Source organism: Lampetra fluviatilis, chromosome 65 (genome assembly GCF_964198595.1).
Source record: "Lampetra fluviatilis chromosome 65, kcLamFluv1.1, whole genome shotgun sequence".
Classification (NCBI taxonomy): Eukaryota; Metazoa; Chordata; class Hyperoartia; order Petromyzontiformes; family Petromyzontidae; genus Lampetra; species Lampetra fluviatilis.
The window spans coordinates 6,966,752-6,984,442 of NC_136339.1; the positions used below are offsets into that span (position 1 = coordinate 6,966,752).

The window sequence follows — 17,691 nt, forward strand, 5'->3', positions numbered from 1 at the left end:
CAGATGTAGTAACGCTTATGACTCGTTCACACCGGAGTTGGAGGCACACTTGTTTATTTAACACCACACGTTGTGACATACACACTGAGGGGGTATCGGCCCCCTCACCCGTCTATCTGAGGACACACCTCTAGGCTAACCCTAGCCTGCCTCTGAGTCCTCCTCTAATGGGCTAGGGGAGGCTATCTTGGCCCGACACTGGTCAGTCGGGCCCGGTACCCAGAGTCCAGACCAGCACTGGCTCTGGCTCTGGTACCACGCCACTGGCTCGAGCCTGCGCGGTCCTGATAAGGACGGCGTGCCAGGGGGAGACCAGGGCTCTATCTAGGACGTCTTCCGTCTTCTCTTCTTAGCTAACACAACCCTCTCGAGCCCTTCGATACATTCCCCTTTTATACCCAACCCCTCCCTGAGGGGTGGGGCCCCGGGGGATCATAATGACCGAATCGACCCCCCAGGGTGTCTGGCGCGGACGTCGCAGAGGGCACCTGCTCGTGCACACATGTAGCCCCGCCTACTGTGTTTGTTTACCATAGGCTGCCATGCATAACGGGCTCTCTCTCTAACACCCCTACACATGGCACAATGAACCAGTCACCGTCGTTCCATTGCAAACTGCGGCTGACCTCCGTGGCGAGTACCTCGTGCGGTGCCTTCAACTTCAGCAGCACTGCGGGAGATCAAGACCGCCGGGCGTGATTCTGGCCCCACCACCTCGTTGAGCGCTCTTGGAGCCTTAATAGGTGCTCGCCAACAGGCCTCGCCCCAACAGTCCGTGCAAGCAACATGGGGTCTCTGATGAGATTTCGATTTCACCTCAAACAGCCGCGAGCGACGGGGTCATCGTTAAACACAAATTACAATCGTCAGCATCATCAGCATCGAGCAGCATCATCAGCATCATCAGCATGAGCAACATCATCAGCATCACCAGCATCATCAGCATCATCAGCATCGAGCAGCATCACCAGCATCATCAGCATCGAGCAGCATCATCAGCATCATCAGCATCGAGCAGCATCATCAGCATCATCAGCATCGAGCATCATCATCAGCATCATCAGCATCGAGCAGCATCATCAGCATCATCAGCATCGAGCAGCATCATCAGCATCATCAGCATCATCAGCATCGAGCAGCATCATCAGCATCATCAGCATCACCAGCATCATCAGCATCGAGCAGCATCATCAGCATCATCAGCATAATCAGCATCGAGCAGCATCATCAGCATCATCAGCATCGAGCAGCATCATCAGCATCATCAGCATCACCAGCATCATCAGCATCGAGCAGCATCATCAGCATCATCAGCATCATCAACATCGAGCAGCATCATCAGCATCATCAGCATCATCAGCATCATCAGCATCATCAGCATCGAGCAGCATCATCAGCATCGAGCAGCATCATCAGTATCATCAGCATGAGCAACATCATCAGCATCACCAGCATCATCAGCATCACCAGCATCATCAGCATCGAGCAGCATCACCAGCATCATCAGCATCGAGCAGCATCATCAGCATCGAGCAGCATCATCAGCATCATCAGCATGAGCAACATCATCAGCATCATCAGCATCATCAACATCATCAGCATCATCAGCATCATCAGCATCACCAGCATCATCAGCATCATCAGCATCATCAGCATGAGCAGCATCATCAGCATCATCAGCATCATCAGCATCATCAGCATCACCAGCATCATCAGCATCACCAGCATCATCAGCATCGAGCAGCATCACCAGCATAATCAGCATCGAGCAGCATCATCAGTATCATCAGCATCATCAGCATCATCAGCATCACCAGCATCATCAGCATCATCAGCATCATCAGTATCATCAGCATCATCAGCATCATCAGCATCGAGCAGCATCATCAGCATCATCAGCATCGAGCAGCACAGCCATTAACATTAAGCTAGCAGCAGCATCATCAATCTCATCATTTTTGTCATCGTTATCGTCATCAGCTGCAGCATCTTGTCGTCATCATCAGCAGCAGCAGCTGCAACGTCACCATAATAGGTGCTCGCAAAGAGGACGTCGCCTGACGGGACGACTACCAATGGACAAGCCTGGTGTTGGAGTGGCAGCCAAAGGTAGCACAACACATCAATGAGGACGACCACCACGGAGATGGAGCGAAAAGTAATGTGCAGTGAATAGGAAAAGGTTGATTATGATGATGATCATCATCATCTGTGAGTATGTGTGTATATATGGCTTCTACATGAATGTTGCGTCGATGTCTCTATGTATGTCTATGGGTCTCTGTATATGTCGAATGTATATGCATCTGTCCCTACGGATCACTATGTGTCTTTATGGGTCTGTATGTGTATCCGTGTGTCTGTGTGTATGGGTCTCCGTGTGTGTCCGTGTGTCTGTGTGTATGGGTCTGTATGTGTGTCCGTGTGTGTGTATGTGTCTCTGTGTGTGTCCGTGTGTCTGTGTATGTGTCTTTGTGTGTGTCCGTGTATGTGTATGGGTCTCTGTGTGTGTGTGTATGGGTCTCTGTGTGAGTGTGTGTATGGGTCTCTGTGTGTGTCCGTGTGTATGGGTCTCTGTGTGTGTGTGTGGGGGTCTCTGTGTGTGTATGGGTCTCTGTGTGTGTCCGTATGTCTGTGTGTGTGTATGGGTCTCTGTGTGTGTCCGTGTGTGTGTATGGGTCTCTGTGTGTGTCCGTGTGTGTGTAAGGGGCTCTCTGTGTGTGTCCGTGTGTGTGTATATGGGTCTCTGTGTGTGTCCGTGTGTGTGTATGGGTCTATGTGTGTGTCCGTGTGTGTGTATGGGTCTCTGTGTGTGTCCGTGTGTATGGGTCTCTGTGTGTATGGGTCTCTGTGTGTATGGGTCTCTGTGTGTCCGTGTGTGTGTATGTGTCTCTGTGTGTCTCTGTGTGTGTCCCTGTGTATGTATGGGTCTCTGTGTGTGTGTGTGTGTATGGGTCTCTGTGTGTCTCCGTGTGTGTGTATGGGTCTCTGTGTGTGTCCGTGTGTGTGTATTGGTCTCTGTGTGTGTGTATGTGTCTCTGTGTGTGTGTATGGGTCTCTGTGTGTGTCCGCGTGTCTGAGTGTATGGGTCTCTGTGTGTGTGTGTATGGGTCTCTGTGTGTGTCCGTGTGTGTGTGTATGGGTCTCTGTGTGTGTGTTGTGTATGGGTCTCTGTGTGTGTCCGTGTGTCTGTGTGTAAGGGGCTCTCTGTGTGTGTGGCCGTGTGTCTGTGTGTGTGTATGGGTCTCTGTATGTGTGTATGTGTCTCTCTGTGTGTGTCCGTGTGTGTGTATGGGTCTCTGTGTGTGTGTGTATGGGTCTCTGTGTGTGTCCGTGTGTCTGTGTGTATGGGTCTCTGTGTGTGTGTATGTGTCTGTGTGTGTGTCCGTGTGTGTGTATGTGTCTCTGTGTGTGTGTGGGTCTCTGTGTGTGTCCGTGTGTGTATGGGTCTCTGTGTGTGTGTATTGGTCTCTGTGTGTGTGTATGGGTCTCTGTGTGTGTGTATGGGTCTCTGTGTGTGTGTGTGTATGGGTCTCTGTGTGTGTCCGTGTGTGTGTGTATGGGTCTCTGTGTGTGTGTTGTGTATGGGTCTCTGTGTGTGTCCGTGTGTCTGTGTGTAAGGAGCTCTCTGTGTGTGTGGCCGTGTGTCTGTGTGTGTGTATGGGTCTCTGTATGTGTGTATGTGTCTCTCTGTGTGTGTCCGTGTGTGTGTATGGGTCTCTGTGTGTGTGTGTATGGGTCTCTGTGTGTGTCCGTGTGTCTGTGTGTATGGGTCTCTGTGTGTGTGTATGTGTCTGTGTGTGTGTCCGTGTGTGTGTATGTGTCTCTGTGTGTGTGTGGGTCTCTGTGTGTGTCCGTGTGTGTATGTGTGTGTGTATGGGTCTCTGTGTGTGTGTATTGGTCTCTGTGTGTGTGTATGGGTCTCTGTGTGTGTCCGTGTGTCTGTGTGTGTGTATGGGTCTCTGTGTGTGTCCGTGTGTCTGTGTGTGTGTATGGGTCTCTGTGTGTGTATTGGTCTCTGTGTGTGTGTATGGGTATCTGTGTGTGTATGGGTCTCTGTGTGTGTATGGGTCTCTGTGTCTCTCTGTGTGTATGGGTCTCTGTGTGTGTGTGTCTCTCTGTGTGTATGGGTCTCTGTGTGTGTGTAGTAACGCTTACGACTCGTTGACACCGGAGTTGGAGGCACACTTGTTTATTTGAATACCAACTTTGTGACATACACAATTGAGGGGGTATCGGCCCCCTCACCCGTCTATCTGAGGACACACCTCTAGGCTAACCTTAGCCTGCAGCTGAGTCCTCCACTAATGGGCTAGGGGAGGCTATCTTGGCCCGACACTGGTCAGTCGGGCCCGGTACCCAGAGTCCAAACCAGCACTGGCTCTGGTTCTGGTACCACGCCACTGGCTCGAGCCTGCGCGGTCCTGATAAGGACGGCGTACCAGGGGGAGTCCAGGGCTCTATCTCAGACGTCTTCCGCCTCCTCTTCTTTAGCTAAACATCACTCCCGAGCCTCCCGATACATTCCCCTTTTATACACCCCCCTCCCTGAGGGGTGGGGCCCCGGGGGATCGTAACGTCCGAAGCGCGGACGTCGTAGAAGGCACCTGCCCGTGCACTGACGTAGCCCCGCCCACTGTGCTTGTTTACCATAGGCTGCCATGCATAACGGGCTCTCTGTAACAGCCCTACATCACTCCCCCCCACATAGCATGCAGCCGTCCCGGCTGCCAACATACAAAAATTTGACAATAAAGGTGCCTTCACCCCCTCACGTGTGCCTCACTATTTTTGAACCATAACAGGAACCAGAACAAGACACAACAACAAGATGAGAAACAACCCGTCGCACCCCCCCGAATAAATACGAATTCCGTAAAAAAAACAGCTTATATACAACCAGCAGGGAACCCACCCCGCACACACAACAAACGGTGAACCCAACATATGTACATCCGAGGAGCGGGAAACACACCATCCACACAACACCCAATAAACACAACAGCTATGTACACATTTTCCGGCCTCACAACAGTTTGCGCATTTTAGCGCGCGTCCTTGCAGCGGGCCCCTCACACGGGGTAACCCCGCGTGGCGGACCATCAGGTGGCGACTGTCCGTCTTGAGGTGAGCATTCCTCTGACTCCGCGTGACCCTCGGCATCCGCAGGAGGGGTGATCGGGCGTGAGCCCGTCACTCCTGATGCTCCTGAAGGTGGCACAGCCGGCAAGGCATTAGGTGAGAGCGACGGAGACGGACCCAGCAAGTCGGCCGACCCCCCACATGTTTGGCCACGCGCGTGTGAAGTGGGGTTGTGTACCGCAGCGAAGGGTTTTAATCTGGAGGGGTGCACGAACCATCGCCGCTTCCCCCACTTGATGCGCACGCACTGCGGACGTAACACCTCCACCACTTCCACAGGGCCCCGCCACGGCCGCACCAGTTTAGAGGAGGTTGCCAGTGGCACCTGGGGGCAGTGCAGCCATGCCTTGTCCCCCGGCTTCCACTGCAGCATGTGCGCTCGACTCAATCTGAGGCGCTCATTCGCCTTCTGACGGAGGTCAGAGTTTTGCATTGCAGCATCCCGTGCCTCGGTCAATTTGTCCAGATTAAATTTAACGTGGTCAGCCAGATTAGTTTTTCCCTGCGGCACAGAGATCCGCAACTGGGCACGAACAGGCGGGTCTGGTTCTCGGCCGTACATGAGGTAAAAGGGAGAAAACCCCGTAGCCGCATGGGGTGCCATCCGGTACGCCGCCAAGACCCCCTGAATTTGTAGGTCCCAATCCGTTTGCGAGTCCGAAACTTGTTGTGATAACATGGACGAGATGGTGCGATGCAAACGTTCGACCATCCCGTCAGTTTGTGGGTGATATGGGGAGGTCCGAATTTTCTTTGTGCCCAGGAGATCGCAGACTTGTCTGAGTAGTTTACCGGAAAAATTTCTGCCCTGGTCGGTCAGCAGCCTCTCCGGAGCACCTTTGTCCAGGACATAACCCTGAACAAAGGCCTCCACGATGGCTGCTGCCGACTGGTTGGCCAGAGGCCAGGCCATAGGCCAGCGTGTAAAATACTCGACACCCGTCAACAAATATCTATTCCCTCTGGGGGTGGCGGGGAATGGTCCCAAAATGTCCAGAGCGACCAGCTCGTTTATCCTGGACACTTTGATCGATTGCAAGGGCGGGTTAGACTCCTGTGCCGGCGGTTTGCGTTGTGCACATTGAGGGCACAATCCCAACAAATCCCCAACATCCCTCGTCATGCCAGGCCAGTAAAAATCAAGTTGCAGCAAGGCGAGAGTCTTTTGGGTCCCCAGGTGTAGGAGGCGCTCATGAGCGGCCCATACCACCCTACCCCGCAACCCAGTAGGGACAACCAGCCGATGTCGACGTGACTTCCCGTCCCAATGCATTAGCAGACCTTGGCACATTTCCCATGCGTCGGAAGCACCTCTTTTTCCCCCCGCCGCACCGACAACGCGACGTCGCCACCCGAGGAGGGAGACATCCTCCATCTGGAGGCGCCCCCATTCAATGACGAGCAACCCCAACAGGGAATCTTTGCCCTGTTGTTCGATCGAATTAGGAACAATTGCGTCGTTGGCGGCCGCCAAGACAGGTACCGATGTGTCCCCTGGAGGCCTGCAACGTCCAGACCCCAGGAGGCATGCACACTCGGAGGTGGTTGGCAAGCGTGACAGAGCGTCCGCGTTGGTGTGGCGAACGCCCTTACGGTATGTGGTTTGGAAATCGTAATCCTGGAGGACCTCCAACTATCGGGACAATTGTCCCGATGGCTGTTGAACCCTCAGGGCGTACTGCAGTGCCGCATGATCTGTGCGGACGGTGAAATGCCGACCGTACAGATATGGGCGATACTGTTGGACGAAATGGACAATTGCCAACAGTTCCCTACGGGTGACACAATACCGTTGCTCCGCTGGAGACAACACCCGACTGCCGTACGCAACCACACGTTCCACGCCGTCAACCACCTGGGAGAGCACGCCCCCAATACCCGTGTTGCTCGCATCGGTGTCGAGCAAGAACGGTTTTGAAAAATCAGGGTAAATCAGGGGAGGAGCGTTTACCAAAGCGTCCCGAAGGGAGCAAAAAGCAGCTTCCTCCTCCTGACCCCAGCAGAACCGAACCCCTTTAGATGTCAAAGCATGTAGGGGTTTGGCGATAGTCGCAAAATTAGCGACGAAGCGTCTATAATACGACGCAAACCCAATAAAACTCCTAACCTCTCCCACTGAGGTGGGAGTCGGCCAGGAGCTTACACACTGCGTTTTGGCGGGATCGGTAGAAATACCTGAGCGCCCCACGATGTGCCCCAAATAACGCACCAACTGGCGTAACAAATGGCATTTTTGGGGCTTAAATTTCAAATTAGCAGCCCGCATCTTTAGGAAAACCGCCCGCAACCTCTGGAGATGTTCATCAAAAGTTTTGCCAAAGACAATGACGTCATCCAAATAAATCAGGCACGACTCCCATTGCAAACCAGCCAAAACCAATTCCATCAACCGCTGGAAAGTTGCCGGCGCTGAGTGTAAGCCCATCGGCAACCGGTTGAATTGAAACAGGCCGTGCGGAGTACGGAAAGCAGTTTTAGGCTTTGAATCATCGTCCAGAGGAAGCTGCCAGAATCCCGAAAGTAAGTCCAATGTGGAGAAGAATCGCGCTCCCGCCAAGGCGTCAAGCGATTCGTCCATCCGTGGGAGCGGGTATGCGTCGGCAACCGTAATTTTATTAAGGCGCCGAAAGTCAACGCAAAACCGCAACGAACCGTCCTGCTTCTTAACCAGGACGATCGGCGCTCCCCAAGGGCTGTTGGAGGGAGAAATGATGTCGGCGGCTAGCATGTCATCAACAGCCGATTTGACATGGTCCTTTTCGGCGGGACTCAACCGAAAAGGATTCTGGCGTATTGGCGTGCTGTCACCCGTATCAATGTGGTGACGCAGCAGATGAGTGCAGCCCAAATCGTATTTATCCCGACTGAAAACGTCGGAAAATTCCCGCAGTAGTGTCTTAAGACGTTGGCGCTCTAAATTTGAGAGGTCCGTCGATCCCGCGCAAAGCGCCTCGAGCCACCCTTCATCGCTGTCCGAATGTGGCCGCGGTGCAGGGACAGCGCCGACATGACTCGCGACGGGTTCCTCCCAGGGCACCGGCGTTGCGTGAGCAAGCACGGTCCCCTGTGGGACCACGACCGTCTGCGAGCCCACATTGAGGACCGCGATGAAGGGTTCTCCTTCCCCTCTCACTATGGTCTGGGCCGGGAGTAAATTAGGTCCACTGACCCCGGCCCTAGACGGTCCCAACAGAACCCCTTGAGCCCCAATGCCCTTAGCGAAGGGCCGCCGAAGTTTCAAGGGGATCAACATTTGCGCCCCCGGAGGAACGCGCACCGTTCTATCTACGAACGCCGGCACCGTCGCGCACGCCGTCCGGCTCGTAGCGGGGGATGGCAGAAACGCCATGCGTCGGCCCGATGGGAGCTCAATGCATCCCTGGTCGATTAATATCCTAATCGGCATTTTGGCCAGGAAGTCCGTCCCCAGCAGGCACGGAACCGCCAGCGAGGAGGAAACAAAAATCGGCCCAGATAATTTAATATCCCCGACACAAATCTGGGCTCGAATTTGTCCGATGATGCCAAGTGAACCCCCGTTAGCAGCAAAGAATGGTACATTAACAGGCATCAAAGGACGGCTCTGGGCAGGGAGAATGTTATAAATCAACTCCGAAATAATGGTCGCCGATGCCCCTGTATCGACCAGGATGCGCACCTCGACCCCATCGATGTGACCCACAACGGCCGACGACCCCGACGACGCGGCTACAACCCGATGGGCCAACACGGACCACTGGCTGGGTTCAATGTGAGTACCCAGAGCGGTGCGTGTTGGTGCCATGGTACGCGATATTGGCCCCCCCTTCGCTGCGGTGTTCGAGTGTGTGATGGGCGTGTGCGTGGGCCAAACATGAGGGGTGCCGCGACTCGCCGGATTATGATGGTGGAGCTTGTGACGAGGGCCGGCGTCCCGTTGAGGTGTCGTCCCGCGCTGCCGAGGAGAGCGGCACCCCGAGGCGACGTGGCCCCGGATGCCGCAGTTATAACAGCGTGGAAGCGCTGGTGGCGACGATGGATGTTGTAGACGGCTTGAACCGGCCCGGTCCTCCCGCGCTCCCGCTCCGTGCTGCCGTCGATGGTTGATGGCGCAAACCTCTTCCGCCGGGAGGGTGGCCGCAGCGACGGCGCGCCCGCTCGCCGCCTTGCTGGCCTTCCGTCGTTGAGAGGACAGGTTTGCGTGGAGGAGACGGGCCGCTTGGAGGGAGCACATTTCTGCATCGTCCTGTGCGACAATGATGATGTCTAAGTCGTCCGCCAGCAAAAGTATCTTTTCTGTCACCATGGCGTCGATCCCCTCGTCGTCCATTCGTGGAAAGGCTTCCTTTGCCAGCGCCAGGAGGCTTGTACGGTACGCCAGGGGCGACTCCTTCGTCCCCCGCTGGCGATCGTAAAAGAGTTGACGACAGTCCGATGGTGGCCCATACACATCGGACAGCACTTGCATCGCCTTCCGCAGCGTGGAACGCCTCTCCTTCGTTGCCGATGTTAGTGTGGCGAGGGCGTCGCTGTCGAGGAGTGCTGGCAGTGCTCGGAGAGCCTCGGCGTCTGTCCACTGTGCCATCTCCTGGTGAGCGAGGAAGCGCCGCTGGAAGCCGCCCCAGTCGCCCTCCTCGCCCACAAATTCTTTGAGCGGCGGCAGTCGCTGATGTAAGGCAGCGGCTGCAGAGGACGATCGCGCTCCCTCGTCTCCCTCACTCGACTCAGCGTCGGCCCGAAGCAGCGATGGCATCGCCGGTCGCACCCGTGGTGACGTGGCAGGTACTGTACTCCCGCCGTTGGACGCGATGCTTAGAGCGGCCACGCCCTCAACAGCAGCTGCGGCGATGGCGGGAGTTTCAAAATGTTGCTCCGTTGAAATGGCGGGAAGGCGCTGTGGTCGTTGGCTGCTGTCGCCTCGTGGCGGTCCCGCAGCCCCCAGCCGTGTGATGTTATCGAGCATGGCGGCTGCGGCGTACAGCAGCTCGGCCAGCTTCGCGTGCGCCTGCCTCAGCCCCTCCGTCGACGGCTCCCCTTCCTCCAGCTGCTGTGGCGTGGATGCACCCAGCCCCGGCTGTTCGATGGCATCTTCAGCCGTCTCGGGCTCTCCAACTGCAGCGGTGTCCTCCGCCCCTGGTACTCTGACTCGAGTCGTCCGGCGTGTATCCATGTTCGTACTTTGTTTCACTTCTGACGCCAGATGTAGTAACGCTTACGACTCGTTGACACCGGAGTTGGAGGCACACTTGTTTATTTGAATACCAACTTTGTGACATACACAATTGAGGGGGTATCGGCCCCCTCACCCGTCTATCTGAGGACACACCTCTAGGCTAACCTTAGCCTGCCTCTGAGTCCTCCACTAATGGGCTAGGGGAGGCTATCTTGGCCCGACACTGGTCAGTCGGGCCCGGTACCCAGAGTCCAGACCAGCACTGGCTCTGGCTCTGGTACCACGCCACTGGCTCGAGCCTGCGCGGTCCTGATATGGACGGCGTACCAGGGGGAGTCCAGGGCTCTATCTCAGACGTCTTCCGCCTCCTCTTCTTTAGCTAAACATCACTCCCGAGCCTCCCGATACATTCCCCTTTTATACACCCCCCTCCCTGAGGGGTGGGGCCCCGGGGGATCGTAACGTCCGAAGCGCGGACGTCGTAGAGGGCACCTGCCCGTGCACTGACGTAGCCCCGCCCACTGTGCTTGTTTACCATAGGCTGCCATGCATAACGGGCTCTCTGTAACAGCCCTACATGTGTATGGGTCTGTGTGTGTGTGTGTCTCTGTGTGTGTCCGTGCGTCTGTGTGTATGGGTCTCTGTGTGTATGAGTCTCTGTGTGTGTGTCTCTGTGTGTGTGTGTATGGGTCTCTGTGTGTGTGTGTCTCTCTGTGAGTGTCCGTGTGTCTGTGTGTAGGGGAGTCGCGTGTCCCTGTGCACGCTCGCGATGTGCGCGCGTCCCGTGGAGACTCGGCGCTCCTCCCCTGCCGCCTCGGCGCCTCCTCCTCCTCCTCCGCCGCGTCCTCCCTCTCTGTGTTCTGGGCCGTCACTCCGCTACACGAGCCGCGCTCACCGGAGCAGGTGAACGAGATGGCAGTACAAGCAAGTGTACTAATCACCATCTATTTCCATCCACACGGAGATAGAGCGTTTCCCCCTCGCGGAAATCGTGGGTTTTCTCCGGGTGCTCCGGTATCCTCCTCCCACGTGGTGTGACGACACGACTCGTCGTTCATTGGCTGAAAACATCCTCAAATTCAACAGCGGTCCTCGGACTCAGTGTGGCTTTCCCTGGATAGATGAGTACACTATTAAAATAATAATTGTTGTTGTTGTTGTCTCCTTAAATGAAGCTGACCGCCCCCCGCCAGGTCCTGATCTTCCATCGCGGCCGCGCGTCCGTGACCTCCGCTCGCTACGCGGGCCGCGCCGCGTTCCTCGCGCCGCGCCTCCCGGCGCCCGACGCCTCCATGGTCCTGAACGGCACTCGCGACCGCGACGCGGGCACCTACGTGTGCGTGGCGGCACGGGGAGGGGCGCTCGAGATGGCGGGGGGCGCCCTGTTCGTCGTGGCGCTCTCCGTGCTGGGTGGGGAGCCACGGGTGCATGCGTCGTGTGTGTGTGTCACTCACTGTGTGTGTCACTCTCTGTGTGTGTCACTCTCTGTGTGTGTCACTCTCTGTGTGTGTCACTCAGTGTGTGTGTCACTGTGTGTGTCACTCACTGTGTGTGTGTCACTGTGTGTGTCACTCACTGTGTGTGTCACTGTGTGTGTCACTGTGAGCTCCTCCGGCAGGCAAGGCGTCATTGGCTGGGCCATGTAGCCCGCATGCCCAGCCACCGCATGCCTAAACAGGTTTTGTTTGGCCCGATCGAGGAGGATAAACGGGTGCGGCACGGGCTAGAGAAGAGATGGAGTGATGTGGTACAGGAGGACGTGGAGCTGAGTGGACTTGCCGATGACTGGTACCAGCGGTGTCAAGATCGGCCTCTGTGGAGGAGGCTCGTGAAGGACGCTACTGGGCAGTTGGAGGCAGTCGCCCTCCAACAACAACGGAGGGCGGAGGAGCGACGCTCACAACAACGAGCGGAGCACCGGGTGGCTAAAGCACAGCAAGTTGGTACAGTAGGGGGCACAATTGGTGCATCAGCCAGTCATCTCGGTCATCTCAGTCAGTCGACCCGTGGCACCTGCTGGGTCTGCCCCGTGACCTCCTGCCAGCGGGCGTTTGACACTTCACGTGGCCTCAAGGTGCACATGGCCTGGCACAAGTGGAGAATGGCGGTTGTTGTGGTTAGCGCTGCGCTACGAACCACGGCCACCCGACTTTGATTCCCGCTCATGGCCTCCTACACCGGTGACGATTATCTGAACCGGTCCTGGCCCTCCCCTAGGTCGACTCAGCCTCAAATCAGTACCTGGTGCGATGTGTAAGCATCGCAGCTATGAAGACAAAGATGGACTGGCGTGGTGTTGGCCTTGTGTGTCATGTCGGCCTTCAGAGCGCTTCTCGCTAACAGCACTTTCCCCGACAGCCTGCGTGGGCTACCCGGGGGTCGTGTGCACTATGTAGTGTCTCGTGTGTGAGTGCCATTGTGCAGACAGCGGTCGACTCGCAGTGGGAGGAGGAGGGGTCGAGAGTTGTGGTCCTGGTTGGAGGTTCACTCGGTCCGTCGCCCCTCCGGATTCGATGAAAATGAGCGCGCTATTTGGGGAAATGGAGAGCGATTTGTTCTGGGCTGATCCCCGCCATGTGAATGTGGAATGGTTATCCCTGGTGCTTCAGGGTTATACACAGGAGATGCGGACCAATGAATGCTGCGTCGCTCATGTTCATTCTGAGTGCGGAGCACAGGTGGTGCATCTGCCAGTCATCTGAGTCAACCCATAGCACCTGAGTCTGTCCCGTGACCTCCTGCTAGCAGCGAGCCTTCCACAGTTGACGTGACGGCCTGAAGGTGCCCGGCACAAGCGCTGCGGCGAACATCGCCGTCGAATATCTGGACCGCTCCCGGGCTCCACGAGATGTCAACTTATCCTCAAATGACCCCTACCTAGTGCGGTGCGCAAACATAAGCGCTGTGGGAGACAAAGACGGCCGGGCGTGGTTTTGGCCACACCGCCCTGTCATGTGCCACAATGCCCTTAATACACGCTCAATAAGAGCACTTGTCTCAACAGCCTGTTTGTTTACATGGGGCACCTTTGTCTGTGTGCAGTGCCGCCGTCCCAGCCGGAGTGCCGCGTGCTGGTGCCCCCCGCGCTGGGGGGGGGCAACGCGACCCTGAGCTGCAGCTCGGACGAGGGGACCCCCACGCCCACTTACTCATGGGGGGGGCCCGGGCCCGCGGGGGGTTTGCCCCCCCTGGCATCGACCTGTGAGTCCTCGACATCACGGGCACGGTGATGGGGGCTTGGGGTGACAAGGAGGATGGCGATGATGGCGATGATTGTGGTTAAACTCGCCTTTTGCCCGTCCAAGGACGGGTGTATTGCAGTAAATCTGAAACTTGCAAGCGAAAAGCACAGACCTCGAGGTGATATTCATCGCATCGATTCGTGTGCAGTTAGTAAGGCCGCGGTGACACAAACCTATTTCATGTAAAGGTTATAATGATGGGGGCTTGGGGTGCTGGCGATGATGGTGATGATGGCGATGATGGTGATGATGGCGATGATGATGGGCGCATGGTGATGATGGCGATGATGGTGATGATGGCGATGATGGTGATGATGGCGATGATGGTGATGATGGCGATGATGGTGATGATGGCGATGATGGTGATGATGGCGATGATGATGGGCGCATGGTGATGATGGTGATGATGGCGATGATGATGGTGATGATGGCGATGATGATGGGCGCATGGTGATGATGGTGATGATGGCGATGATGGTGATGATGGCGATGATGATGGTGATGATGGCGATGATGATGGGCGCATGGTGATGATGGTGATGATGGCGATGATGGTGATGATGGCGATGATGGTGATGATGGCGATGATGATGGGCGCATGGTGATGATGGCAATGATGGTGATGATGGCGATGATGGTGATGATGGCGATGATGGTGATGATGGCGATGATGGCGATGATGGTGATGATGGCGATGATGGTGATGATGATGGGCGCATGGTGATGATGGCGATGATGGTGATGATGGCGATGATGGTGATGATGGCGATGATGGTGATGATGGCGATGATGGTGATGATGGCGATGATGATGGGCGCATGGTGATGATGGTGATGATGGCGATGATGATGGTGATGATGGCGATGATGATGGGCGCATGGTGATGATGGTGATGATGGCGATGATGGTGATGATGGCGATGATGGTGATGATGGCGATGATGGTGATGATGGCGATGATGATGGGCGCATGGTGATGATGGCGATGATGGCGATGATGGTGATGATGGCGATGATGGTGATGATGGCGATGATGATGGGCGCATGGTGATGATGGCGATGATGGTGATGATGGCGATGATGATGGTGATGATGGCGATGATGATGGTGATGATGGCGATGATGATGGTGATGATGGTGATGATGGCGATGATGATGGTGATGATGGCGATGATGATGGGCGCATGGTGATGATGGTGATGATGGCGATGATGATGGTGATAATGGCGATGATGATGGGCGCATGGTGATGATGGTGATGATGGCGATGATGGTGATGATGGCGATGATGGTGATGATGGCGATGATGATGGGCGCATGGTGATGATGGCGATGATGGTGATGATGGCGATGATGGCGATGATGGAGATGATGGTGATGATGGCGATGATGGCGATGATGGCGATGATGATGGGCGCATGGTGATGATGGCGATGATGGTGATGATGGCGATGATGATGGTGATGATGGCGATGATGATGGTGATGATGGCGATGATGATGGCGATGATGGTGATGATGGCGATGATGATGGGCGCATGGTGATGATTCATCATCGGCCATAGTCGATCCACTGCTGGATGAAGGCCTCCCCGAGCGGCCACCACTTCCTCATCATCGTGCAAAGTAACGATCCAGCCTGCACCTGCTGCACCTGCTGCACCTGCTGCACCTGCTGCACCTGCTGCACATGCTGCACCTGCTGCACCTGCTGCACCTGCTGCACCTGCTGCACCTGCTGCACCTGCTGCTACACATAAGCTGATCTCATCGCTCCATCTACTCGATGACCATCCACTCGTAACGCATTCCATTCTTGGCATTCCATTCCTTGTTAGTCTCGACCATCGTCCACCACCACCACCGCCCTGCTGCTGCTGCTGCCCACTGACCTGCGTCCGTTCTCCAGGCCGCGTGCTCCTCTTGCTGACCCTCAGAGGCATTCCGAGCGCGCCGTCTCTGTTCCTGCATCTTTGCGCACTTTTCAGTTTTTGTTCCGCAAGGTTCGTGATGACCACGTGCCTCTCCCCTTCCCCTCCTCCCAACCTCATTCTACTCTCCCACTCCCCTCTCGCTTCCTCCATCTCCTCCCCTTCATAACACGAACGCCTTCTTCTCCATCCCCCCCCTCACCAACCCTCCCCTCCTCCCCATCGTGACCCCGTAGCCCCCACTGGGGCCACGCTGTGGCTGGGGAACGTGAGCGCTCGCCACGGAGGCTCCTACTCCTGCACCGCGTCCAACGCCATCGGCGCGGCCACGTGCTCACTCCGCCTCCACGTGAGCCGCTCCCCTGCGGCGCGGCGCCAGCGCGGCGGCGGTGAGGAGGAGGAGCGGGGGGCGCAAGGAGCGGGGGGGGGCGAGGAGCGGGGGGGGCGAGGAGCGGGGGGGGGGCGAGGAGCGGGGGGGCGCGTGGTGAGACTGCAAAGCAACTCCCTAAACCCACAGCGCCTGGGTCTCTGCCATGTGGCCTCCTGCCAGCAGCGAGCCTTCCACACTCGTGATGATTGGTGGTAGTAGTGATGCCGTGGTGGTGGTAGTCGTGGTGATCGGTGGTGGTGATGTATGTTGAACTTCTTTCACACCGCACGTAATCGGAGGAGCGGGAATTGTTGACTGTACGTCAGCTCCTCGCCCGACGCGTGTTCACACGACGCCTTTCACGATACCGCGATTCTTCAAGGCGTGGTGGGACTCCTTTTACGATGTTGATGATTGTCGTGGTGGTGATCGCGACGCTGCTCACGATGAAGACCTTCGTGGGGTGGTGATGTTGATGATGATGATTGATGATGGTGATATTCTACAGTGCACCCAAGCCGCCCCTTGGTGGTGGCCGCGGTGGTAGGGGGCGTGGGGAGCCTCCTCCTCCTCCTCTTCCTCCTCCTCGCTCTGAGACTTCACGTCCACCGGCGACGAGTCCGGGAGGACGACTGCCCCAACGACATCCTGTGAGCGTCCACCTCTACACTCAAGATTTCACCTCTACACCCCATCTCTAGATGTAACCCATAACGTCCACCTTTGTCTCCCGTGCCCCAGGGAGGACGACTCCCCTCCCACCTCGTCTCCCTTCTTCCGCCTCCTCTCCCGCCCAGCTGCTCGCGAGGAGACCCCCATTGCAGCCGATACATCGACGCCTCTGGCACCTCGCCACCACCACCATTATCATCGCCATCACCAGCACACCCCCCTACGTCATGCCCGCCGTCACCACCACCACCACCACCGTCGTGCCCCCATCTCCGCGCGGGTCCCTGGAGACCGGCTTGAGGCGGAGACGCTCAACGTGGGGCCAACCGTGGGTCCCCCAGGGCTCAGCTCCCTTACTCCCTGCGGCTTCAAGTAAAGTCCTCAGCTCCTGGTTCCACCAGCTCCTGATTCCACCAACTCCTGATTCCACCAACTCCTGGTTCCACCAACTCCTGGTTCCACCAGCTCCTGATTCCACCAACTCCTGATTCCACCAGCTCCTGGTTCCACCAACTCCTGGTTCCACCAGCTCCTGATTCCACCAACTCCTGGTTCCATCAGCTCCTGGTTCCACCAACTCCTGATTCCACCAGCTCCTGGTTCCACCAGCTCCTGATTCCACCAACTCCTGATTCCACCAACTCCTGGTTCCACCAGCTCCTGGTTCCACCAGCTCCTGGTTCCACCAACTCCTGGTTCCACCAGCTCCTGATTCCACCAACTCCTGATTCCACCAGCTCCTGGTTCCACCAACTCCTGGTTCCACCAGCTCCTGGTTCCACCAGCTCCTGATTCCACCAACTCCTGGTTCCACCAGCTCCTGGTTCCACCAGCTCCTGGTTCCACCAGCTCCTGATTCCACCAACTCCTGGTTCCACCAGCTCCTGATTCCACCAACTCCTGGTTCCACCAGCTCCTGGTTCCACCAGCTCCTGGTTCCACCAGCTCCTGATTCCACCAACTCCTGGTTCCACCAGCTCCTGATTCCACCAACTCCTGGTTCCACCAGCTCCTGGTTCCACCAACTCCTGATTCCACCAGCTCCTGGTTCCACCAGCTCCTGATTCCACCAACTCCTGGTTCCACCAGCTCCTGGTTCCACCAGCTCCTGGTTCCACCAGCTCCTGGTTCCACCAGCTCCTGATTCCATCAACTCCTGGTTCCACCAGCTCCTGGTTCCACCA

General features: G+C 56.5%; 1 protein-coding gene across 1 annotated transcript; it reads left to right on the forward strand.

Annotated features, from left to right (window-relative positions):
• The first annotated feature begins 2,075 nt into the window (after window positions 1-2,075).
• Window positions 2,076-17,004, forward strand: LOC144952051 (immunoglobulin superfamily member 11-like). Its single transcript, XM_078882443.1, has 7 exons — window positions 2,076-2,109; window positions 11,085-11,197; window positions 11,488-11,704; window positions 13,337-13,495; window positions 15,702-15,854; window positions 16,344-16,485; window positions 16,577-17,004. The coding sequence occupies exons 1-7, from the start codon at window positions 2,076-2,078 to the stop codon at window positions 16,881-16,883; spliced, it is 1,125 nt and encodes a 374-aa protein (XP_078738569.1). The 3' UTR covers window positions 16,884-17,004.
• Window positions 17,005-17,691: the final 687 nt, after the last annotated feature.

Excerpts from the sequence above, each read along its gene's own strand:
- LOC144952051 (XM_078882443.1), top strand. The coding sequence starts at position 2,076 with ATGGACAAGCCTGGTGTTGGAGTGGCAGCCAAAG. Across the intron at positions 2,110-11,084 it reads TGTTGGAGTGGCAGCCAAAG|ACTCGGCGCTCCTCCCCTGC; the intron begins GTAGCACAACAC and ends CGTCCCGTGGAG. Across the intron at positions 13,496-15,701 it reads GCCCCCCCTGGCATCGACCT|CCCCCACTGGGGCCACGCTG; the intron begins GTGAGTCCTCGA and ends GTGACCCCGTAG.